At 35.0% G+C, this 26,708-nt stretch overlaps 1 protein-coding gene and 1 long non-coding RNA gene across 4 annotated transcripts; both read left to right on the top strand.

Annotated features, from left to right (window-relative positions):
* Positions 1 to 1,433: 1,433 nt before the first annotated feature.
* Positions 1,434 to 4,120, top strand: LOC114316576 (peroxisomal membrane protein 11C-like). Of its 2 annotated transcripts, XM_082898869.1 has the most exons (7): positions 1,434 to 1,678; positions 1,987 to 2,061; positions 2,155 to 2,229; positions 2,332 to 2,568; positions 2,699 to 2,836; positions 3,583 to 3,894; positions 3,992 to 4,120. In XM_082898869.1, the coding sequence occupies exons 1-6, from the start codon at positions 1,487 to 1,489 to the stop codon at positions 3,589 to 3,591; spliced, it is 726 nt and encodes a 241-aa protein (XP_082754995.1). In that variant the 5' UTR covers positions 1,434 to 1,486; the 3' UTR covers positions 3,592 to 3,894; positions 3,992 to 4,120. The 2 variants fall into 2 exon arrangements, with proteins under 2 accessions (XP_082754995.1, XP_082754994.1); XM_082898868.1 differs by lacking the exons at positions 3,583 to 3,894; positions 3,992 to 4,120 and having other exon boundaries at positions 2,699 to 2,887.
* A 1,947-nt stretch (positions 4,121 to 6,067) lies between these two features.
* LOC145804547 (uncharacterized) lies at positions 6,068 to 7,323 on the top strand. Of its 2 annotated transcripts, XR_014346531.1 has the most exons (3): positions 6,068 to 6,291; positions 6,811 to 6,885; positions 7,165 to 7,323. It is a non-coding gene; the product is annotated as an uncharacterized LOC145804547 (long non-coding RNA). The 2 variants fall into 2 exon arrangements; XR_014346530.1 differs by lacking the exon at positions 6,068 to 6,291 and having other exon boundaries at positions 6,747 to 6,885.
* The last annotated feature ends 19,385 nt before the right edge of the window (positions 7,324 to 26,708 follow it).

Genomic DNA, 26,708 nt, shown 5'->3' with positions numbered 1-26,708 from the left:
ATATAATTATTCTAAACTTATGAAGCTTATGTACTAATTGGTGTACTAACTAGTGTATCAATTGATGATCTAGCACAATTTAAGAGGTTATTGAAATTTGTAATGTGATTAATGAGCGTGGTCAATAATAATGTCATAATTAATGTTGGTACACTAGTTAGTATACTAATTGGTGCATGTAGCACCACCGAACTTATTATATTTTCTTTAAATCTTAAGAGAAGTTAATATTATTTATCATTTTTTATTGAAAACAACAAATTTTCTTTTTGAAAACTAAAATAACAATTAATATGCTAATGTCTCTCTATAAGTTCAAATTTAAAACGGTGGTATGACATGTATTAATTAGTGTACTAACTAGTGTACTAACACTAGTTATGATATTATTATCGACCCCACTCATTAGTCACATTAAAAATACCAAAAACCTCTTAAATTATGTTGCATTATCAATTGGCACACTAGTTACACTACTAGAAAATTGACCTTTTGCTACTATATAATTTGCGACCATCTGATTAGCCGTCGCAAATAATCAATTTACCCCTTTATTTTCTTCTATTTATTTTCCCCTTTTCTTTATACTTGCCCTAGCCCCTCCACAGACACCGATTGTTCTCTTTCTCTCGCTCTCTCTCTCTATCGGTCTCACAGTAATACGACTGGTATGAATCTCTCTCTCTCTCTCTCTCTCTCTCTCTCTCTCTCTCTCTCCCTCTCTGTCTCCCCCTCAATCTCGCTTTCTCTCTTTCTCTCAATCTCGTGCTCTCTCTCCTTTGATCTTCTCAAATTAGCACCTCTACTACACATGTATATGTACCTCTATATATTATGTATGTGTTGTGAATATCAATGTTTGAAATTGAATTTATTCTGTTGAGGTCCGAGCAAGAATCGAAGTAGACGTCCTCAAGATCTTGAACTCTTCGACTCCGACAATCTCATATTTCTTTGGTTTGCAATTTTGCTTCAAATCTCTACTCTCGAAATGTGTATATATATATATATATATGTGCGTGTGTGTTTTTGTGTTAAGCATTGAGTCACTGTTGATTTTAATTTGACAAATTTGGGGATTTTTGAGTGTGTTATAGATCAATAGAAGATGGAATAATAGCTGAGGGTTTGTTGACTGATGTTTCGTGGATTTTTCTTTCTCACTCGTTTTGCACGAGGTCTTTGATGAGAGTTAACTAACACTGCTGAATCTTTCATTAGAGGTAATAATAGGATCATGATCATCTCTTTCTCATTTGCCTTCTTAATCAATCTCTTGAAAAGTACACATTGCCTCAGCATATGTATCCTTCAATTTAGGCTATTAGGTTTTTGGCCATTCCATTGATGTCTCTTTTTTTTGCATCTCCCTGCTTAGTTGTTTCAATGTGAAATTTGCATGGTTTGTCTGTTGGTTGTTTACTTCTTTGGATTTCTGGAGTTAAATAAGAATGTACCTTGACTTTGCAGATACGATAAGAAAAAAATGAGTACATTGGACGTAGCTAGAGCAGAGCTTGGCCTTGCGGTTCTGTATTTGAACAAAGCCGAAGCCAGGGACAAGATATGCAGGGCAATACAATATGGTTCAAAATACTTGAGTAACGGAGAGCCTGGCACAGCCCAAAATGTTGGCAAATCAACTAGCTTGGCACGGAAAGTGTTCCGTCTTTTCAAGGTCAGGCTTAATTGCATCTTTTGGTAATAAAATTGTCTTTTTCACTCATCTTCTCTGGTCTCGTAGTTAAGTACCTTTAAATTGTGGAGAATTTTTTTTTTCTATATTTATTCTTGCTTAATGTCCATTTATTTGGTGTATAAGGGTAACTGTTTTGTTATTCATGCTGTGAAATGACAGCTGACCTCAAAAGGTTAGATGAAGAATTTTCTGGGAAAATCAGTAGGGAAAAAAATAATTCTGATTTGAATTCATATCTGTATGGCACTTTTATTCTTGGGCTTATCTTAGGTTTGTTATTTATGCAGTTTGTCAATGATCTGCACGCGCTCATTAGTCCAACTTCTCCTGGAACACCCCTTCCCCTTGTTTTGCTGGGAAAGGTACAAAATGGTTTGCTGACTGAATGTTTTTCTAATTAATTTACACATGATTTACTTTTTTGTCATTTTCTTACCACTTTGCTTTTTTCTCAGTCCAAAAATGCACTGTTGTCTACTTTCTTGTTTCTGGATCAAATTGTCTGGCTCAGTAGGACAGGCATTTATAAGGTATGGAATGAACTTTCTCCTTATACAGTCTCATTTTCTTCACTGATTTCAAAGAGGAATACTCACAAGATGGAGCTTGGGTACTTTGTTGATTATATTTAGAACAAAGAACGTGCAGAGCTAATTGGAAGGATCTCTCTTTACTGTTGGATGGGTTCCTCAACCTGTACTACCTTGGACAATTTACAACTTTTAAGGCAGCGATATTACTATGCCACATGGAAAGCTGATGGAACACGATATATGATGCTAATTACTTGGGATGGGTGTTACGTGATTGATAGAAATTTTTGTTTCCAAAAGGTTGAGTTGCGGTTTCCTTGCAAAAGCACAAATAAGGTAATCATGCAATATGCCATATTCATATTCTCTATCCTAAGAATGTTTTTGGTTTCCAAATAAATCAATTAATTCATTAAATTAAAAAAATTGTTAGATGGCCTTTTTCATGTATGTTGTTTGTTGTCAGGGTATATTTGAGAAGACGCATCACTATACATTACTTGATGGAGAGATGGTAATTGACATTGAGCCAAAGACGCAAAAGCAGGACAGAAGATACCTTATTTATGATCTGATAGCAATTAACCAAGTGTTTATTATGGAGGTTAGACATATCATATATGGTGGCTATACCAATTGAAAAGGCTATTCTACTTGTATAATGTAGTTTTACTCCCATATATTATTAAATTGCAAGTATCTGTTGATTACATGTTGATGTGGAGTTCTACTCCATGCTAGAACATAGGCATGTGGTCTGCAACAGGTGGATCCATCATTCCTTCTCAAAGAGTAGTTCAGTTAGTCTTTTTGACTTTTTTTTTTTTTGTTTTGTTTGTTTTTTCCCATAAGTCTTTTCGTAAGAGCAGTTTTCACCTCACTGCTGCTTATCTTAGAATAGTTAGCCTTCTCTGAAATGTAAAAGTACGCATTGAAGTTTTTAAACAATGTCAGGTGTCTATAGGCTATAAAGACTTAACAGTTGGTCCTTTAGTATTATTTCCCTGATAACTTCTCTCTAAACTCCGCAGAATCTCATAGTAGGTTAATGTGTGGTTGTATGTTCCTGTTTTCTTTTTTCTTCTTTTTTCCCCCTCCTTTTCTTATTTGGTTCTAAATTGTCTGGTGGTGAATAATTTGGTCTTTGAATATCATTACAGCGACCATTCAGTGAACGGTGGATTATACTTGAAAATGAAGTGATCTGTGGAAGATGAAGATTTATTTCATTACTTTCTGCACTCAATGATTACATTACAGTAGAGATGATATTTATAACTAACACACACTAACTAACTAATTCACTAACAAACACTTCTAACTAATTAAAAAACTTTACAACTGTTACAGATATTATAATGAGGACTGCTATCAATACAGGACTGTGATAGACAACATATCAATGCTGATTCTGATGCAGTAGGGAGCTGCTGTGACTGATGAGTAAACTATTGAGATGCAGTTGAGCTACTGCAGTGACTGATGAGGCTTGGACTGAGTGAACTGATGAAGCTTGGACTGAGGGAACTGTGGAAATGCAGAGTCAGTTACAGAGGCAGTTACAGATGGAATCTTATCATGATCAAACCTCGAAACAGTGAGCGTGACTTTTTGTACAAGAGCAGAAATCCATACTACAGATACGACTTGGAGTCATTCAGGGTATGAAAGGGGGAACAAGAGATCATTAACTGCCCTCAATTCTATTTTCAATCATTGCATTCTTTTCTTTTATTGATTATTTATTTTGCTTTGTCAGGTGAGGAGGAAGGATTTTTATTTGCTGTCTACAGTTACTAAGCTTTTAAAGGAATTTATTCCAAGACTTTCACATGCAGCAGATGGTCTTATATTCCAGGTTCTTAAGGATTATTTTTTGGTAGCTTTATTAGAAAAATAAATCTGGAACTTTAAATATAATATGATACTGTTCAAACAATGTGATTTTTGCATTCTTTTACTTTTGAAATATCAGTTACGAACACGGGAATGTTCAGTGCATAGGAAATGTGTGTCAAGAAAAGTGATTTTGCACTATTTTATTTTGGAAATATTAATTACTATGCACAAGAACATATTCAGGTGATATTATGTGTTTGAAAATAGAAAAATGCTCCATACCCATCCCCCCCCAACCCAAAACCCAAAATGATGTGGCGAACAATAAAATGTTTTACTTTGGAAATTCCCAACCCAAAACCCAAAATAGTGGCCATGTTTACTGAAAATTTGATTCCAAAAGTGATAGCAATAGGCACTATTGTTAGTCTATACAATATTTTAGTGCAGCTGCCTTTATCCCCATCAATGGTAACACAGACTTCTTGCCTAACATGAAATCAAAGCCTTTTGAATTTGTTGCTTTTTAAACTTGGTTGCATCTATAAGTCTTTGTTTAATTGCCACTTGCAGATTGAGTTCAGCTGTGGTGATTCATGACCATCATTTACTATACTAACACTTGTTCCACATTTGGACTTCATAGATTTTACAGCTTAGCTATTATCAAATTTAACATTAAATTTTTTCGATCCATCTAAGTAGCAAAATTCAAATTCCCTTATTGATCAATTACTAGAAGCCGGTCAAATTCAAGAATGATTGTCTTGTGAGGGGAGACAGGGCCCACATTTTGAGCATTTATCTTGCCCCTAAAATTGGGCGGAAACAGAGGGGAAATGAAGTGCTTGTTGGTAATATTTTTTTTAATCCCTACTTCTCAATTATACCTTTAAAAAAGGTTTTAATACTTTGTTACAATAATGACCACATGTAGTTGCATCAATAGTCTTGCAACAGAAAATGTCATTGAATTGGAAGTTCGATGAAAAGTGGCACCAATTGAAGATAAGATGATGAACAATTGTTTGAGATGGTTTGGTCACGTGCATCATAGACTAATTAACACAACTGTAAGGATGATTGATTTGATCCTACTTTGGTCACAAGCATCATAGACTAGATAACGCGCATGTAAGGAGAAGTGATTTGATCCACATGACTAGTTAACATGCATGTAAGAAATAGAGGAATGCTAAGAAGAACTTGAGTTGATGTGATAAGAAAGGACATGAATATCTTAAATTTAAGTAATGATATGACCTAAAAAGAACCAAATTGGAGTAAATAGATCCATGTAACCGATCTCAAGTAATTGGGACGAAAGCTAGTTGAGTTGAGTAAAGGATTTAGACAAACCATTTGAAGAAGTACAACCTTATGTCCTTCTTTAGATTCAGTTTCCAAAATATTTCATGTTCATGTGTTCGTTATGGTTTTTGTTGCTCAAAAATATTGTATTTGTTTTCCCATTACTTCAATTTTTTTTTTTTTCTCTATTGATACATTAATGTAATGTATGATTATAATCATTACAGAAAATGCCATGGCTGAGTTAGGGAGGCTGCTTATGTATGAAGCATCAACAGATTGGCTGGTGAGCTAATATTCGATGCCTGTTATTTATTTTCAAGCAATATTCATGCTATGGATACTTTAAAAAATAGTATATTATGTGGGTCTAATACAGAACTTAGAAAATTGGACAATCATTGATTTATAGGGGATAATAACATTATGTGAACAACTCTTTCTTTGAAGTCAATTGCAACCTGTTTATCAGTTGTAACAAGGCCCATAATAGAATTGTTGGACTATGAGTAATTTTGGGAGTCTGACACATTTGGAGTCTGTTTGTTATAGGAGGTGGTTAAAAAAGAGTTGCGTTGGAAGCTTTTTCGGTTTCTTACCTTTTTTCTTTAGGAATTATTTAATCTTGGAAGAGTATAGCTTTTCGGTTGTCATCATCTGATGCACTATTTATTTAGCTTTGCAGACTGTTCCTATCTTGAGAGCTGGTCTTGCTCGAACAGAACATGCATCATCAACTGATATGGTAAACTGGGATCACTGGTGGAAGACATTGTTGTGGAGTATGTAACTGATATGGTAATCTGGGATTACTTGTGTCTACTTCATGAGTTGCTGTCAATTCATAGTAAAGGATTTCAAACTCCGTATCTCCTCCTCTTTCCCCACTAATGCTTGGTTGGTAGCAGAGTTAAGCATAGTCCTTCTCTAATTATATTGGTGTTCCAAATTATTCTCTCATGTGATATGGAGTTTTCAAGATGGTATTAATGCAAAACCCTCTTTTTGTTCCCTTTGGGTGTCATGTAGGCATTGCCTAGAGTACACTTTTGAGAGGGTTCATTTACCACTGTTTGTTAACCCCTTTGACTACCTCATATCAAATTTCTTTCTCACACAATGAGATGAGTTTCTGTCATGTCTTGATAATGGAATGGCTTTCCAATTCAATCTTTTACTGTTTTGTTTATGCACGGTAGAAAGTTGCATTATGTAGGCCTTTGTTACATGCTATTTTTGTGATTTTGTTGATTGTTCATCACTTGCAAGTGTTGGTATTTGGTTCATTCACCGAAGATGAAATCAAGTCCTTCCAAAGGCAGCCACCAGAGATTGATATAGAAATTAAGTTTGGTTCTTTGGATGCTGAAATTTTAAGATCCTTGGGCATTTTCAACAGTAAACTGACAGAATATGACTTTTCTACAGGTGCATAAAGCTCAAGATACTGCATCAAAAAGGGGAAAGCTTCTAATTGATGACTCTACGTTCTTAATAGGGAAGGTACCTTTCTTCCTTGCTCTCTCTCTCTTTTTTTACTCTTGTTTTTTTCACATGTAAACCAGTGAAGCTTAGTATATCAGAGATCAAAATTGGGGGATTAAGTGATCCCATAGTTAAGCCTGAAGTTGCTCTCAAGGTAATTGAAACTCTTGTTACAAATAACTAATCTGCTACAGAGAGAGGTCACTATGACATAGTTTTATTTTGATTATTTCAAGCTAAACTAACACATTGAAGTGCATTAAATTTTCTGGTCAAGTTTGATATATGTTTTTGCAGATTTTGTTGAGGGAATAGTTGATATGATCGAGCCGTTGATGTTGGGAGCCAAAGATTATGTTGTTTTTTTTTTTTTTTTGAAGACTTGAATTTTTTAGTACAGTGTATTTAAGGATGGTTAATGGATAATGTCTATTATAAATTTAATTAATTTGTTAATTTTGTTATTTTTCATTTACAAAAATATTGTTTGGTGCTTATAATTGATTTTTTTTTGTTGTAGCAAACTCATATATGTTTTTTTTTTAATAAATAATTATTTGCGACAGTAAACAATGGTCGCTAAAAGTGTTTTTTATTTTTTTATTTTTTTTGCGACGGCAAAATAGCTGTCGCAGAAAGTAGTTTAGGCAGTCGCAAATAATTTGCGACCGTTGTTTTGCCGTCGCAAAAAGTATTTGCCACCCCCACATTTGCGTCCCCTATTTGCGGTCGCATAGGCAGTCGCAAAAAGTCTTTTGCGACTGTATTTTTATTATTTGCGACGGCATGTGGCGGTCGCAAAAAGTGTTTTTTTTAGTAGTGTTAGTATATTAATTGGTACATATAACATTATTCAATAAAATATGCATTTTGATTGATTCAGAATTATGAAATCCTAGCTTGAGCAATTCTCCAAGCGGTCTAAGATAGGATATTCAATTCTCCAAGCGGTGGTGCTACATGCACCAATTAGTGTACACACTAGTGTACCAATTAATGTTATGATATAATTATTGGCCACATTCATTATACAAGTTATAAATACTCAAAACCATACAAATGATGACATATCATCTACTAGTACACTAGTGTGTACATTAATTGGTACATATAACATTATTCTTCTCCAAGTGGTCTAAGATAGGACATTTAAGTGTCAAGGTTGCGTAAGAGTTTTAAATTTGGTAGTGCTACATGCACCAATTAGTGTACTAACTAGTGTATCAACACTAATTATGATATTATTATTGACTCCACTCATTATACAATTACAAATACTACAAATTTCTTAAATTATATCACATCATCTATTAGTACACTAGTTAATACACTAATTAATGCATATAGTATTATTCTTTATTTTTATATTTTGTAAAGTGTGAATAAAATCGAACTCCAAAAACAGAGATAGAGACTGGGTATTAATAATTAATGGTAAATTACATTGACATCTATGAAGGTTTAGAAAAAATACATTAAACTTTGCAAGTTTAACATAATTATATTAGATTCTTTCAAAATTTAATTCATTTGGCACTTGACCCTATATTTATTAAAAATTTATTAGTCATATGAATAAATATATATATATATATATATAAAGAAATTATTGTCTCTTTTATATTGAAATATATATTTTATCTTATTTATTTTTGTGTATTCATATCATCCGTAAGTTTTATTTTTTTAACTTTACTAAAAGATAAATTAATAATTTTTCTTATTTTAAAACTATTAGCGGATGACATATGCGATGCGTATACAATTCAGATAAAGAAGAATAAAAATAAATAATAAAAAAATTATATCATAATATTTAAGTTGCTTAAATAGTAAATGTGTTTTTAATGAAATATAAGATCTTATATTCAAACCTTACTTGTATTGTAATATATTAATTTTTTATTTTAATATATAAAAATTTATCACGTAATATGAAAAGAAAATTTGAACTTATTTTAGTCAAAAAAAAGACAAATTAGATTAAAAAGTCAATAAGATAAAATGTCACATCTAAATCATAATTATTTTATTTTTTTCTCATAAAAATTAAACAAATCTAAAAAATATATCTTAAACGAGATTTTTCAATCCTAAGTTAAAATAATAAAAAAAATTAAAAAAACCCTTAAATCCAATGTTCACATATATAGGTAAGAGATATTTTTTTTCAAAACTCACAGATGTAATTTGCCCAATAATTAAGGTAGCGTAAGTAGCTCGTGCGTTCAGAAGGGAAGGGAATAATGATAGTGTTTGGGTATGAGTTTGGGTTTGGTTGGTTACTTGTTTGACCCATTTTTTTGAGCAATGTTGCAGCTTTCCTGGGAGACAGTAAAAGCACATGTTTCCCATTTCTTTGACATCATCTCCCCCCATCATTCTTTGGCCTGGTTATTATTGTATCTTTCTTGTCCTTTTTTCTTTTTCCATTTTATCATATTTGTTTTTCATATTTTCAAATTCAAAAAAAATTAAAACCAATTTTTTCATTTTTTTTATAAAAGAAAATGGTCTTTTTTAAAGCAAAAAGTCGTTTTCAAAAATAATTAACAATTTTACAAACACAAGCCAATTAAAATGATACTATCAAATAGGATTGCATGTATATATAGATAAGTATGAAATCTTCAAAGAACGTGGTGATAAAAGTAGCTCCAATCATTAAGGTCTTTTTGGAGAAGTGTCAAAAAAAGATTTATTGAGCTATTGCTTTATTTATATCATATTATTTCTTTATTTTTATTTTTATTTTTATTTTTTGTACATTTTTTTTTTGTAATTTGTAAAAAAATTAACTTTTTTTTGACACTTCCCAAAACAATCCTAGGCCAATTTTGGGAAGAAAGAAAAAAAAAATTTACTTTTTTTGAAAAATTATATAAAAAAGTAAAGTGATTATATGATCTAAATAAATCAATAAACTAACTTCTTCTTTTTTTTAATTGTCAAAATAAGCCTAAATCACTTGTCATCTAAAGCTTATAAAAAAATAGAATTAAATCATTATAGAAGGTTAATGTCATTTTATGGACTCAAATATATATCTTACCACACTAGCACTTAAAGGCCCCGTTTGGTGTAACTGTTAAAACAGTTTATAAATTATAACTTAACAGATTATAGATTATGACTTTAATCAGAAGTTGTTAATCTGTTTGGTGTAGCTGTTGGATTATAGATTTAAGTTACTGAGTAGTGTTTGTTAAATAAGCTGTGAAATAGCTTTTTCAATTAATTTTTATTTTTTGTTTGTCTACATTTCTCATAAAAAATAATAATAATCTATAGTACATTTGGGTCTTTTTCTTTTTTTTAAAAAAAAAAAAAATTAAGAGTATAACCATAAATTAACATGTCCACAGCAGAAGCTGATAATCAGAAATAAGGGGTGAGCAGCTTCTCAGAATCAGTTTTTTTGAGTTAAAATAAGCTGTTAGAATCAGAAGCTGTTTGAAATAAGTTTAACCAAACAGTCCAAAATAATTTTTTCAAAGTTAAAAGTCATAAGTTAGCTCTGAAAAGCTGAAACAAACAACCCTAAAGTGTCTTCTTATAATCACTTCAATTACAATCGGAATCAAATCACACACAAGTTGGATTAGTTTGATTTCTGGGTTTTCATATTATTTGTTGTTTAGTGATGAAAACAATAACATATCATTTAAGTGAAAAGAAAGAAAATAATATTAATAATTTTTTGGGCAAATAAAATTGATTTCTCTCAAAGTTTGAAAAAATAATACAATAATTTTCATAGATTTAATATAATTACATTAGATTCTCTTAAAATTTTAATTCACATAACCCTTAGGCCTATTTTGAAAAATAGGTTAAAAGTAGCATTTTGCTAAAAATAATAATTTGTTAGTCATTTAGATAAAAAATAATATTATCCTCTTTTTAAATTAAAATATTTTTTTCTTATTTTTCTTTTGTCTTTTCACATATGTCACTATAAACTTACTACTTCCATCCAAAATATTAGTCCATTTTGAAGAATCTATTTTTTTTTTTGGTAGTACAATTATTACATTTTAAAAATACTAACTTTCAAAAATTACCCTCTAACTTTATTTATTTATTTTTTTGTTGGAACACCAATTGTCATTATTAATGAATTTAAAATAATGGCAAAATAAATATATATATATATATATATACGTTATTTTAGTCCTTTTTTTATAAAAAAAAAATGGACTAATATTTTGGAACAATAAAAAATGAAATAAGAGACTAAAAATGGTGTTGAGATTCTAGGGTTTTGAGATTAGGTAATTTTTTTTTCCTTTTTGGTTGGAGGGGTGGATTAACATGGAGATGATGGTTGTTGAAGAAGCTAACAAACCAACAGTACCCATTTACGGCCTTACCCAATGCCACCGTGACCTCTCTACACTAATTGTCTTCTCTACTACGCCGTCAGTTACACTAGGCTCCTCTACTGCCTCCCCACCGTCTTTGTTAGAATCTACCTCAATGGTTGCTTCTTAAGATACGATACATACAATTTCTTCAATGAAAGTGTCGACCCAGTTCGAGATAAGGTGAATTATAGCAGTTCTTACTCGATTGTTAAAGCGAAGTGGGTTGAATTTAAGAGCAATGTGAGTGAATTGTTTAGAAATTTGAAGAGTGTCGCAGTGGAGAATGGTGGGTTTGCTGTTGGGGAAGTGAAGGGTGTGTTTGGTTTGGTGCAGTGTTGGAATATTGTGAATAGTGTAAGATAAATTGATAGAGAAAGAGAGAGAATAAATTATGTATATATTGATATTATTGATTGTTGTATTGTATGTACATTATATAGGAGATGTGGGTGGAGAGTGGAGTAGGTGTAGGTGTAGTGGTGTAGGTGGAGTAGGTGGAGTGGAGTAGGTGGAGTAGGTGTAGTGGAGTAGGTGGAGTAGGTGGGTTTACATTAACAGCCCCCCTCAAACTCAAGGAGGATAGGAACTAACCAACTTGAGTTTGAAGAGAGTAACAAAACAGGAAAGTAAACTGATAAAGAAAATAAAACAGGATAGGAGACACGGTATGGTCGTGTCAGACCGTTGTAGGAGACACTTTATGGTCGTGTCACACCGTTGGAGAAGATAATGTCTGGACAGTTTACGAGGTCATGCCGGACCGATGTAGCAGACACTGTGTGGTCGTGTCAGACCGTTGTTGTAGAAGCTAACCGGAATAAATGTCGGGACAGTTTACGGGGTCATGTCGGACCGTTGTAGAAGCTGACCGGAATCAATGTCGGGACAGTTTACGGGGTCATGTCGGACCGTTGTAGAAGCTGACCGGAATCAATGTCGGGACAGTTTATGAGGTCATGTCGGACCGATGTAGAAGCTGACCGGAATCAATGTTGGGACAGTTTATGGGGTCATGTCGGATCGGTGTAGAAGACAGTTTACGGGGTCATGTCGGACCATTGTAGCAGGACAGTTTACGAGGTCTAGCCGGACCGATGTAGCAGGACAGTTTACGAGGTCATGCCGGACCGAGGTAGCAAATACTGTATGATTGTGTATATAGGCTGCCCAAAAGATATACATGTAAATATATATATCGAGCCCTCAAAAGTCGCGCCCTCAAAAGGTGTGCCCAATCTTTCAAAAGGCGTGCCATCAAAAGGCGTGCCCAAGCCATAAAAAGGTGTGCCGGACATGATGGCGAGGCGCGTGACTACCTTGGCTTGCGCGCCCGTTTTGTCGTCTGGCGTCAAGTGGCGCGCGATGCGCGTGTCTGCCTCGGCTATTTAACCAAGACGGAGGCTGAGGCCGAGGTTGAGGCTGAGACAAAAAACCTGCGAAAATCCTTTGAAAAACTCTTCCATTTCTGAGAGAGAGACTCTGTAACACTCTGTTGCCCAGAAAATGGCTTCGTCGTCCCGTGGTCTGCTCACTCTTTTTCCCGACCTTAACGAGGCAACAAGAGAGATAACTGGTGCGGTGGCCAGTGAACCTCAACCAAACACCTCCGGTTTTGCTCCGTTGAACTTTCCGATGCGGTCTGTGGAGCAAAAAATGGCGGTGCAAACTGATATTGAGGCCAATCAGTATACATTGAAGTCATGTGTGGAGACCATGACTGCGGTCACAAACTTGTCGCACCGGCTGCAGAGTAGGACAAATGAGGTGCAGCAGTTAAACACCCAATTGGCTCTGCTCCAACGCATGTATAAGGACGCGCGAGTAGAGATAAGTGTGCTAAAGGCGGAAAATAAGGAGCTGAAGCGGAAGGCCACCGTGATGTTCCGATTTGGAGGTCTGCCATATGCTGCAGTGGAGGAGCAGGAGGGAGTGAACGTGCTCGGTGGCATGAGAAACACGGAGGCAACACCGTCAAGGGCTGTCCAGGACGGAAGCAAGAAGAAAAGACCAGCGGCAGAGTAGAGAAGGGATAAGGAGAAGGTCCCGCCTGTGGGTGGGTGTTTGTGGGTGATGTTTGTTTGTTTGTTTTTTTTTTTTTTGGTATGAAAGTGTGATTGTGGTTGATCCCGGAGATGAATAAAATATGGGTGTTGTGCAAATTTGTAAATCGTTTTTTTTTTTTTTTTTTTTTTGTTAAGAGGGAGAACACGCCCATGTGATAATAAGAAAAAGAATAAGAATGATAATGAGAATTTTCTCATTGTCCAGCAAAGTGATGGGAGATAGGAGGAGAGAGAGTGTGTTTGAGTAATAGATTATAATAAAAAAAAAGGATATATATATATATATATATATGGGGCAGTGGAGAAGATGGGTTTTAAAAATAAAAAATAAAAAGGAGCACGGTGGGTATGTGAAAGATGTTGTTTTGGTGGGAGAGATGATTATGTTTTTAAAAAAAAAAGACACCACCATCGTAGTGGAGCATCTCTGCTGTGCTACTCATCATCAATCTCAAACAACAAAGGAGGAGAGAGAAAGAGCCCCTGAGAGAGAGAGAGCAAGAAAAATGTGCAATGCATGTGTGGTGGGTGTTCCAGAGAGAGGAGAGAGAGAGAATGCCCCGTGCCTGCCATTGAAGAAACTGTCATCTCTCATGGAGACGACAACATAGAAGAGAGAGAGAGAGAGAATGCCCCGTGTCTGCCATTGCTACGCACAGCAACATATGCTCCATTGGCATCTTCCCCTGTATGGGCACAAAGTCTTCACTGGTAGCTTTCCAGGTCTCCGGCGGTTTTGGAGTGGTGGGATGGTTCTTTTACAGCCCTGGCAGACTGGGTTTCGTGATGTTGGAACCATCGCCATTTCTGGATAGAGCCATCTTGATCACCGTCGCTAGTGGCTCGCCGGTGTAGATGGGATTCCGGTGACGACATCGCTGTGAATGGAGTTGGAGAACAGGTAGTTTCCGGTCCTATATTGTTGGTAGCCTTGGTACAGAGTTTGAGATTTTTGTAGATGGGCGTGTGCCTTATGACCTGCTTCATGTGCGTGATTCAAAGGTCGGTGCTGAGCTAATGTCAACCGCGCTAAGGTAACAAACCATGTGTATTGTGCTTTAGCTTAAAAGGTGTAATTACTGTGCATGAACTGTCACTTGGAGTTATATTGGAAAAATTACAACTGATGGAAATATCTGACCTCACCCAAGAATCAATAGCTCTGCATAAGATGGTTTCTGCCAGTGGTGGAGATCCAGGGGAGGGCATGGAGAAGATGTCAATGCTACTGAAGAAAATTAAGGAAATTTGGGTTTGTCCGGCGGGCGGCCAAGGCGAGATTGCCGCCCGCCGGTAGAACGAAAATACTAGGTTCTTAACCTAGCTCTGATACCATGTACAAATAAATTGATAGAGAGAGAATAAATTGTATGTATTATTATTGATATTATTGATTGTTGTATTGTATGTACATTATATAGGAGATGTGGGTGGAGAGTGGAGTAGGTGTAGGTGTAGTGGAGTAGGTGGAGTAGGTGTAGTGGAGTAGGTGTAGTGGAGTAGGTGGGTGGAGTAGGTGTAGTGGAGTAGGTGGAGTAGGTGGGTTTACATTAACAAATAGAAATAGGTGTAGAGAGTATTTGGAGAAGGCGACGAAAGTGGTCGGAGCCTCGATTTTGGTTCCAAAATGTATGCTATGACGAGATGATTTGAACCGCCAATGATATCAGAGACCGTGCGTGACTGATCCCTAGGAAGCCATTGACGGAGCTAAAGTTGTAGGAGACGTAGATTGGAATGAAAAAGCTAGACCAATTCGGGTCATGCGTGTGAGCATCGCTATTCAACAGAGCTCTATGTATAGCTATCTCAAACGCGAAGAGTTGGTTGACACACCTCTCATTCAAAAGGCAATCAGTGTTGTATTTCAATGGCAAATGTATATATAGACTTTCAAATCCTTCAATAAATTCATAGCTTGAGGGGTTTTAAGTTTTTAGAGATGGGATTTCCTGAGGGACGCGAACAGGGCACGACAAGGTAATGTGGTTTAGAGAGAGAAACGGTTGTGGTATAAAAAAGAGAGACGATGGGGTATTGGTATGTAATGAAGGAGGAGCTGAGGAAATAGGAAGAGAGAGAAAACCAGAAAACCCATTTGAGGTATATGTAGCAAAGGGTCTTCTTCTTTGTTTGTCTTCCATGCTTGGTGGTGGCGTGTAATAGTCTCATTCTTACATATAATCCTCTGTTTTTAATGCTATGGAGGTGAGAGAGTAGTACCGAAGAGTGGGGGTCACGGTGGCGCGAGTTACCGGAGAGGGTTAGTTTGGGTAGGAGATGGTGAGTTTGTAACTTTCTTTTGATTTTGGGGGCCAAAATGTAATTTTTTTAACCTTTTCCGTTTCAAATTTGACGGTATGGGCTAAATTAATACGATTTCAAAAATTTGGAGATAAAATTGAAATTATTCAAAGTGTGTTCTTCTTTGTTTGTCTTCCATGCTTGGTGGTGGCGTGTAATAGTCTCATTCTTACATATAATCCTCTGTTTTTAATGCTATGGGGGTGAGAGAGTAGTACCGAAGAGTGGGGGTCACGGTGGTGCGAGTTACCGGAGAGGGTTAGTTTGGGTAGGAGATGGTGAGTTTGTAACTTTCTTTTGATTTTGGGGGCCAAAATGTAATTTTTTTAACCTTTTCCGTTTCAAATTTGACGGTATGGGCTAAATTAATACGATTTCAAAAATTTGGAGATAAAATTGAAATTATTCAAAGTGTGAGGGTGCAAAAATGAAATTTTCTCGTCTTATAAACGAGTATATATATATATTTGCTTATTAAAAAAACGTGTAGAAAAAAAAAAGAGACAATGTAACCCAAAAAAGTCAATAAACCAATAAAGACAAAACATGCTAGTCTAACCAATAAAGACAAAATATGTTAATCTAGCCAATAAAACAAAATTTCATATCTAAATTATAATTATTTTATTTTTTTGTTCACAACCGTCAAATCAACTACAAAATAAATCAATGTTTATCCCAAATACAATTTTTTTAATCAAGCTAAAATAATCAAAAAGTCAAAAAATCGATTAAATCAGCTCATAACAAGGGCTTATGGTGTTCTCAAATGCACTCTTAATACAATGGGTAAATTACAAATACATCCCCTGAGATTTACTTAAATTACAAATTACCTCAGGTGGTTCTAAAAATTACATTATGACTTCTAAGGTTTCTAATTTCATAACAAATATGTCATTTTGTTAATAAATCATCGAGTTAATTAATAATTTTTAATAATAGTAAAATTTTATTTTAATTAATAATTCAAATAATTTTATTATTGTATAGGTGAACAGTTAGAAATTTCACTTTTTTAATTAATTTTGTTAAATAAAAAATCTAACAGGGAAGTATTTGTAATTTTTTAAACCATAAGGGCAATTTGTATATAAGTAAACCTCAGGGGGTGTGTTTGTAATTTATCATAATATAATAAGCAATGCTACATCTACTGAATTTTAGTTTGTTGGAATTGTTTAAACTTGTGCATGCCGATCGTCTAGATGGTCGACCGACTGATTGTCCAATCGCTCATCTGGCAATAAGGGTTACAACTGTGGTTAACAAGGATTACACCAGTCATTCGAGTAATCGTGCAGCCAATCGTCCTAGTGGTCGATTGACATCCATAAATTCGACCAATTCGAATAAACTCAAATGCAATGGACAAATTATTTTTCTAATATAATTATATTAAAATTATAAAATATACAAAATAAAATTAAAATTAATATAACAATTTACAATATTTTTTTTAAATCTTTTTAATCACTCCCCAAATATGGTTATGGCTCATTTTGGGAAGTGAGTTAAAAGTCACTTCCCAACTTTTAACCCACTTCTCATCTCACATAAAAAAAAGCCAATTTTTTTTATAAAAAATCAAAAAATTAATTTTTAATTATTTTTCCAAAAACACTTTTTAAAAAATTTTACTTTCTTATTTATTTATTTTTTTGTTTTTATTAAATTTTTTTAATATTTTAAGCAATTTTTTTTTTACTTTTTAGGTATAAAGTAAAAAAAATTGTGAAAAAACCTTTTAAAAATTCACTAAATACTAAAAATATAAAAAAAAATCGAGAATTCAGTACATTTTTATATTTTTATGTATTTATTAATTTTTTAAAATATTTTTTTATAAATTTTTTATTTTTTAAATATATCTAAGTAAGTTATATTTAAAAAAATAAAAAATATATATTTAAAATTTAAAAAATATTTACTAAAAATAAAAAAAAAAACAAAAATTAAAAAATTCAATTTTAAAAAAATTTAATCCAAACAATTCAAACCAAAAACTTTCGAGTAACAGTTAAATGAGTGACGTGAGATAGTAGCAATGATCACTGCCAGTCTGCAAATGCAACTGATGAAAAGTAACACTAAAATCTTTCAGAATCAGGGATATTAATCATAGGGTTTTAGGCACTCTTGTGGTCACATCACTTACAGTTCTTAATAATTAATCAAAAATGATTTGGATCACTAAAAAAGGACCTCTAATGCATTTTTAATTTGTCTTTTTTCTTTCCTTTTTTTTGTCTTTTATTTCACGGTTTTTTTTTTTTTTATATAGGTGACAGCTCATTAGAACTGCACTGTTGCAGCTCTAATTAGAGCTGCACTGTTGCAGCTCTAATTAGAGCTCTGGAGCATGACCCATAATTAATTAACAACAATGATAGAGATCATTAATTTTGGAACTCTAAAAAGACCACTAATGACATGACACTCAATAAAAAAAGAAAAAAAAAATAAAACACCAAGGCTAAAACCTCAAATTATTCATGGTAGGGCCCAATACTACATCATTAGTAATAGCACTAATTAATACTCTCACTCATTTTCTATTAATTAATGCACCCATTAGTTATTATTATTATTATTATTATTATTAACATATATGATAAATTAAAAATAGATTTGTATCCTGCCAAATCATAGACCTGTTTGTTTTTAGAGGTAGAATAAAAAATATTGATAGTGATGAAATTAATAATAAAAAAATTGATAGTGAGAGAATCAAATAAAATTATATTTAGTTTGATGATAGTTATTAATATGGGGATTGTTAAATTATTACTCTATAAAAGAAATATAAAATATTAAAACAAATAAAATTATGATTTTTACTTAACAAAAAATACAAAAATATTAAGCATTAATGTTAAAAAATACCCAACATGTAAATAAAAATAAAAAAACCTAATCCCATAGGACTAATTTCCTAATACCATCTCCACATTCTCTATCTCAATCTCAATCTCAACTTGGGCCCTGTTTGTTTTGGGGTGTAGAGAGTGTGATGGGATTAGGATGGAGATGAGGCTCATTTAGTGTTGTGTTTGTTTGTAAAATTTGAAAAGAGGTTAGAATGGAGGAAGGGATTAAGATGAAGGTTGGAAGGGGAATTAGGATGGAGGAGGTGGAGATGATATTAGAAAAATAGTGAGGGGATTAGAATTTTTTTTTTTATTTTTTACATGTTGGATATTTTCTTTTTTTGAATATTAACGTTTAATTTTTTTGTATTTTTTCATTTGTTTTATTATTTTATATAAAAATAATTTAACAATTCCTATACTAACAACTATCATCAAAAGAAACACAATTTTACTTAATCCTCTCACTATCAATCACTTTCATTCTACATTTGAAAACAAACGGGGCGCAAGAGCCATCCTAATCCGATGGAATTATGAATCTCCTTTCCATCTCCCAAAATAAACACAACATATAGTGAATCCCACATCTATCTCAATCCCAATACCAACTTTATCTCCCAAAACAAACGGGACCTTAAATATTTTCCTTAGAGTATCTTCAATCTAACATCAAATGTTTCATCAAATTTGAATTTGATGAAAAATGCGACTCATTTTGATGCCATATCCTCTCACCAGATTCATATTAAATAGAGTAAAAAATCAAAATTTTCATCAAATGAAAAGAGTCATTCATCTTTCATCAGATTTATTGTTATCGTTGGCCCAAACATCCTTCTAGATGTTTATCATGATGTCCATCCAAGAGCAATTTTGATGTTTTTTTTGGTTCATATTTGGATGACTTCTAGGACATTCGTTCGAACGTTCTCTCAAACAATTGAAAATGTAAAAAAAATCTGATAAAAATCTTAATTTTAACATCAAAACAAGCTGTATTAGATCAAATTTTTATTTAAATTTAATAATTTTTTTTGATTTAACATAAGAGATGGTCTTATTATTAGAGTATCTTCAATGGTGTTTCATTTATTTCACCAAGTTTGAGTAAAAACGCCATTGCAGTACTCTAATAGAGTATTGTGGGCTGTTATCAACACACTAGTCAACCGGGAGGACGATCGGGCGGAAGTCTGACCGATCGACTGGCCAGTGTAATCAATTAATTTTGAAAACTCTTTTCTCCTCCATTTCTGTTTCCCTTAATTCCTTTGCCATTTGTTTTTCCCTCCATTTCCTTTTACCTCCTCAAAAAAAAAAATATATAAACAAATTAAACCATATAAATAAACTCAACAAACAACGTTGTATCTAGAACCAACCCATAACTGAAAATCAGAGCATAATGACTTCTTCAACTTCTTATTTGTTCACTGATTTTTCATCCTCCTTTGCTTCCTCATCCTCTAGTGATGAAAAAATTGTTGCACTTGTGGGTCTTTATAAGATAAATAATACTAGCATGATACATACTCTGACAGCAAATGATAAACCAAAGAAAAAAAGGTGGCTCTATTGTAGGACATAAATACATATGTCGCGAAAAAAGAAAGGATCATGATTGATTGTTTGCGGATTATTTTGCTGTAAATCCAATTTATTCATTTTTAACATTTCAGAGATGTTTTAGAATGCATCGTGATCTATATCTGCGAATTTTGAATGCCATTGAAGTACACGTTGCATATTTTGTTCAAAAAAAAGATACATCTCATATTCTCAGATTATCTCCACTTTAAAAGATGATTTCAACAATTAAAATGCTTGTATATGAAGTGGCAGCAGATGTGGTTGATGAATTAGAGAAAGCACGGCAATTGAAAGTTTGAAACACTTTTGCAATTCAATTATCGAAATCTTTGGACTTGAATATCTCCATCAATAACTAATATTGCTAGATTACTTGCTATTGGAGAGGTTCGTGGGTTTTTGGGTATGTTGGGAAGTTTAGATTGCATGCATTGGAAGTGAAAAAATTGTCCAACGGCAATGCAAAGTCAATATGTAGGCCATCAAAAAAAGTCAACCATAATTCTTGAAGCAGTAGGTTCTTATGGCTTGTGGATTTTGGCATGTATTTTTTGGAATGCCTAGATCACACAATGACTTGAATGTCTTGGATTGTTCACCCTTATTTTCTGATCTTGCGCAAGGTAAAGCTCCGCCTACTAATTACACTATTAATTGACACACTTACGATATGGGTTATTACCTTACTTATGGTATATACCCTCTATGGGCAGCACTCGTTCAGACAATCTCTTCTCTCAAAGGAGCAAAGAAGCAACATTTTTGTATGATGCAAGAGTCAGCAAGGAAGGATGTAGAGCAGGCATTCGGAGTGCTCCAATCCTGATTTGCAATTGTAGGTGGTCCAGTACGTTTTTGGGATCCCAAAATCCTTAGTAACATAATGAAGACTTGCATTATATTACACTATATGATTGTCAAAGATGAGAGAGACTCTTATTTTGATTTGGATTATGAAATATTATCAACCAACTTAGCAATATACTTTCTACTATAAGTAATAATGACTTTGAATCCTTTATGTCTCCTCATTTAGGTATTAGAGATAAAAATACACATCGTGACCTCCGTAATGATTTAATTGAACATATGTGGCAACTTCATGGAGAAAATAACTTCACCATGTGGACAAAAGGATGAACTTTTGGTTGGGCTTTTTTATTGGGAGGTATTTAGGCAAATGATGTGTCAATGTTTGTTGTTGTTTTGGTAGTAAAGATGCTTTTAAATCTGTACACATATATCGTTTTTGGAGCTAAGTGCATGAAATTAATATATAATGTTTGTGAAGATGATCTTATCTTATTGGAGATAATTATTGGATTTGATTATGTTACTGTATTTTTAGTTGACATTTTACTACTATTACATTTTTATTTGTAATGCATAACACTTGAAGTTAACATCACCAATTATCTTATTTGTTCAGACGGTTGATCAATTTTATTCTAAGAAATTACACTTTCTACCTAAAGTATTATTGGTCCTTAAATTTTGTCAATATCTAATTTACTGTCAATATCCAATTTACTGATGTAAAATGACATGCTGCTTTAAATTTATATGATCATAATATTAATTTTGTTATCCTCTACAAAACTATTATTTGTTCTTATTTTGATCTTTGAAATAGCACATTTTTTTCTACTTTGGTCCATTAGTTCATAACCATATCAAATTTTCCTTGTCAAAGAATTTGACAATAGTTTCTAAAATGCTCCAAATTGTATACATAAATTTGATGCTATTTTCTTTTATGGATGTTTTTTTTCTTTAATTTTTATTCGTCATCAGTCGTAAGGGATGCGAACATCATCAATGCATGCATTTTAAAGTTCTACAAATCTGACTCATGACATTGACCTTTGAAGTTATTTAGGGAGAGACTGGATGTACTACTACTATTTGTTTAATTTTTTAATAGATGTCATACTAGTATGTGTGTTTTTTTTTTTTAATGGATGTACTACTGGTACTAGTACGTGTGTTTTTATTTTTAAATGGATGTACTACTTGTATGCTTTTTTATTTTTGAATGGATGACTACTAATCTATCTCAATTGATAATCAACAATGGTGGACACCAAACCTAGAGACAAAAAATTGACATACAATTTGGACAATTTAAACCAAACACTTATGAGCACTATGTTATCAGCAAACACTATTTTTCCTCCTTACTTATTTATTTATAAAATAAAATAAATAAAGGAAATATCATTATTATCAGCAGATCATTAATAAAACAAATTAAACATCATTATTATAAGAAGATCATTACTAAAATAAATTAAACATCATTACAAAAACAATAATAACTGAAAAAAAATTATGAAAATTGATATGAAACTAATTTGGAACCTTTCAGCAGTTTTCATAAAACAGCTAAGCAAATCTATTTGTTGATCGAAACAAGATTTGCCGTTGGAGATCTTCATAGTAGGACTTTTGCATAGGATTTAAATTAGTCATATCCATTGACATTATTTTATACTTCTTGTACGGGAAAGAAATACGCATTCTCGTATAATCCTGTTGACCAAGTCCACGCTCCTCCGTACGACGTCGCTTTATCACCTGAAAACACAAACGTGAGCTAGCCGGCGGGTGTGTGCCGGAAACCTCTCCGATGCCTAAGTCAGTAAGCTTGACAAATAGACAAAGCTCTATGTTCTCAGAAAGCAAAATTGTGTTGTGTTCTGTTACCTCCTCCAAGGTGATGTTTGTAAGCTTTTATAAGTTTCCTGTGGCACAATCCTAGTAGGACTTGTACTTCTCCATGCAGAGTCCTCCTAGGATTCATACTCCTAAGGATAATGTTTATCCTTTTACACCCCCCCCACTGCTTAAACCAAGTGGGATGGTTTTCATCATGGCCGAACTACCACATGACCGAAATAACACTGGCTATGCCGAGCCACAGAGAAGGCCGAACTATCCTTAGCTCGGTTTTCTCCTCCTATTCCTTATCTCGGCTTTCTCCTGTTCAACCATGGTGTGTTTAGACCAAGCTTCCAAGTAGCAAGCTCTGACCGATCTAACCATAACATGTCACGACCGGACTAAATGTGAGGCCGGACTCACTTCAAGTTGCCTCCGGACCGAAGTAGCTTTACACATTCTTGAGCCGGAGTAACCATACCTCTCCTGGGCCGGAGTAACTACACTTCTCCTGGGCCGGAGTAACTATACTTCTCCTGGGCCGGAATAACTTTGCGGTTTTTTTCACCCACTTTGGGCCACAATTCCCATCACACAGCTCGGCCCAATTTTTACCAAAAATTACCCTCTCAATTGCCCCTTAATTCCATCTGCACAGCATGATTGGGATTACCAGTCCACCAACCGAGCTGAAATTATTAAGCCCTTCCAGCCGAGCTAAAAACCCTTTAGCCTCTCCAGCCGAACTAATTTTACCTAGGGCTTTGTTTTGTTCGATCAAAACGTCTCTTCAACCACGACTGCAACGCTTCCCTTTCCGTACACACGTGGCACGCTCCCATTCGTAGAAGGCAGCTGTCAACGCCGTCTTCGTATTTCACAAATTTTGAACAGTTCCCGCCATTTCTCTTTCTCTTTCCACAAAACAAACATTCTGCCCTTTGGATTAACCACTCTACCATTACTATTCTTCATCTTCTCTCTCTGTGCCTCTTCCTCTTCATCTGCCAAGCTCGTATTTTTTAATAGCTGCGACTGTTTCCATCTCTAGTTCCTTCTTCTCTAATCTGGTAAGCAAATCCATTCTCTCTCCTCTGTTTTGCTTTTGCATCTTGCTTTCCATGTTTTTTGCAAAACACATTTGTATAGTTTTGTTTTGCTCCTGTACTTTCATGGGAAAACCAGTAGTATCGTATGAGTATATACTATATATCTCATAAAAAAACTTGATTTTGATCCAAAATCATGTTCCAACCGAACTAGGGAACTGTTTGCCCCATATAGGTAGATCACTTTAGATAATAACCGAACTAGCACTTGTAGAAATAACAGCAGTTTCAGAAAGTTACCAACTCCTGATTTCCTCTAGCCGGAATAATATCACCGAACGAAGTTTGCACTTATTACACTAGGAACCCCGTCTTTCAACCGAGCAAAACCTTGGGGCTAAGCCAGCTTTCTTAGTTTTTGAACCAAACACAGAAAGCTGCCCCTAGGGGCTCAACCGAAGTGACAAAACTTCATAGTTCAAATCGAGACAACCAACCTTATAAATAGACCCGATCTTGCGAGCCTTAAGCTCAAACCGAGCTACCCAGTATTTTGCTGAACCGAGATAGAACCCGTCTGTAGAGCCGAAGTAGGGTTCTTTACCTTTCTTTTAATTTGTAGCACGGTCCAACGATCTGTGCTTAACCCTTTTGTTTTCTACTTTGCAGAATTAGGTTGCCCAGGCACTCCTCCGTGCGCTCAACCGAGCTATTGAGCACAACTCTTGCACCGATCTAATTTATTCTTAATTTATACCACAAATGGGTAAGTATAGGTATTTAGTTGAGACCCCTGGTGGTATGGCCGAATTCCGAAGGGAATATGGCATTCCAGACGATGTACACCTTACCCTAGCCAAAAAGGACATCGTACCATGGGGCGAAACAGGCTTTGTACCTTTTACCCTGCTTTATATAATAGAGACCGGACTAAGATTCCCAGTCCAACCTTTAATTTGTGAATTCCTTAGCCAAACCAGACTATGCCCAACCCAACTATCCACCAATACATACCGGATAATAATGGGTATAGCCGAGCTAAACCGCCAAGCAGGCCTGAACCTCGGTTTAGCCGAAATCTTCCACCAGTACTCCATAGGTTCCAAGGATGATGGCTGGGTTTATTACCTTAGGATACGTCGACGTAGAGAAAAGATAATAAAAGATACGCCGGATAAGGACGTAAATGATGATGACTTTTTCTGGGTATCGGGCAATTTTGAAGATCAGCAAGCCCCAATCCCAGGCCGAAGTATAAATTGGAAGAAAGGAGAACCTGGTATAGTTACTTCGGTTTTATACATGCTTTTCTTTTACTTCGGTTTCGGATGTTATAACTGATCTAACAGTTATCCTTTTTGCAGATTCAGCTCATCTTGCTTCCTATTACAGTTACCCAAATCTGAACACACTTCGAGCCGCACTACGGATCAAAGAAAGAAGTTGGGCCAAGCTTCTAAACTTTGAACCGACCTACAGATATAGCGGTCGTCGAAAAGCCCGAGTGACCGATTTCCTTCTTGAGGAAGCACCAGAACCGGACCCAACCTTGCCCGAAATATGACTTGTCCCATTAACTGCTGAAGAAGAGATGGCAAAGAAAAGCAGAGTTAGGGCCCTTCTGACTGCAACATCCAGGGCCGAAGTGCAGCCATCCATACAAACACAGCCTGCCGTTGTGGCCCTTCCTTCTCAGCAACCTTCTTCATCTCGCCCTTCTAAACGCGCCCGATCTACATCGACCGAACAGCAACTTGTCGATGAGGTTGAATCCATCCCCCAAAGTCCTCAACCTACCCAACCGGAGCAAACTGACCCAGCAGAATCTTCCAAATGGGCTCCGAAGTTAACCTTCAACGACCGAGATATCAAAGATTCTGATTCGGTTGTTGCTCAAAAAGATCATCAATTGGCCTTTAACCTGGCCAAAAGTGTGTGCCTCCCCAAGGACATGGAGCACCACCTAAAGCAATTAAACACCGAAATGAAGTCAATTCGGTCTACATCGAAGTCCATGATTTTGGTAAGTAGCTCTGTCCGTTTTTCTGTCTAAATTTTCCAACTTTTACTTCGGCTCAAGAGAAGTCTTCGTTTTGTTAGGCCTTACAGAAGAACAACATTACTTACAAGAAAGTCCAGGAGCTTAGAAAAACCACAAGGCAAGCAATGGCGGAAGCCGAAGCAAAGGTGGCCGAGCTAGAAGAAGCCAAAAGGAAAATGGCCGAGCTACAAGCAGAGAACGGCCGACTTGCCGATCTGGTTAGTTCGGCTGAGGCGGAGAAGCAGAAAGCTGCCATTGCTATGAAAGACAAGTATCTACGCGAGTTGGTAAAGCTTGAAAAGAGAAAAGACACCGAAATAACTCAACTGAAAAAGAGCGCGGAGGGAGCCAAAAAGCAGGGTTACAAGCAGGGTTACAAGAAGGCAGATGACGCTTATGTCAAACAATGCGATGCTGCCAAGGAGCTGTTCTTCAAGTGCGGCTGGAGGGCAGCAATTGAGAAGCTCGGTCACGACCCACAGACCGAGGTTTTCAACCCTCCTGCTTACTTCATACCGAGCTCCCATGGGGAGTATGCCAATGCCCTGCAACAAGAGTTTCTGGAAGATTCAGATTCCGATGACTCCTCTGCTTCTGAAGATACTGCGGTTGTCAGTGCGGAACCATCAGTTCTGTTGGAGCCCATGGTGGAAGACCTGACAATTGAACTACCAACTGAAACCGTTGTTCCAACCGAAACTATCCTGGCGACCGAGAGCGAGCTCCCTCATGAAACCGGTCTTCAAGTTGATGGTGATGCAGCTTTTGACGCCGAAATTGAAGAACTTTTTTCCTGATTTTTTCTCCTTTTTTGTTACCTTTTCTTTGTAACTGGGCTATGTCCCTCTTGTACTTGCTTTTCAATGAATGAAAATTTTGTTGGACTCTTATTC

This window comes from Camellia sinensis, chromosome 12 (assembly GCF_055761805.1).
Source record: "Camellia sinensis isolate YWXY chromosome 12, ASM5576180v1, whole genome shotgun sequence".
Classification (NCBI taxonomy): domain Eukaryota; kingdom Viridiplantae; phylum Streptophyta; class Magnoliopsida; order Ericales; family Theaceae; genus Camellia; species Camellia sinensis.
This window is presented reverse-complemented; position numbering and strand designations above follow the sequence as displayed.

Excerpts from the sequence above, each read along its gene's own strand:
- LOC114316576 (XM_082898868.1), top strand. The coding sequence starts at position 1,487 with ATGAGTACATTGGACGTAGCTAGAGCAGAGCTTGGCCTTGCGGTTCTG. Across the intron at positions 1,679-1,986 it reads AAGTGTTCCGTCTTTTCAAG|TTTGTCAATGATCTGCACGC; the intron begins GTCAGGCTTAAT and ends TTATTTATGCAG. Across the intron at positions 2,569-2,698 it reads CTTGCAAAAGCACAAATAAG|GGTATATTTGAGAAGACGCA; the intron begins GTAATCATGCAA and ends GTTTGTTGTCAG.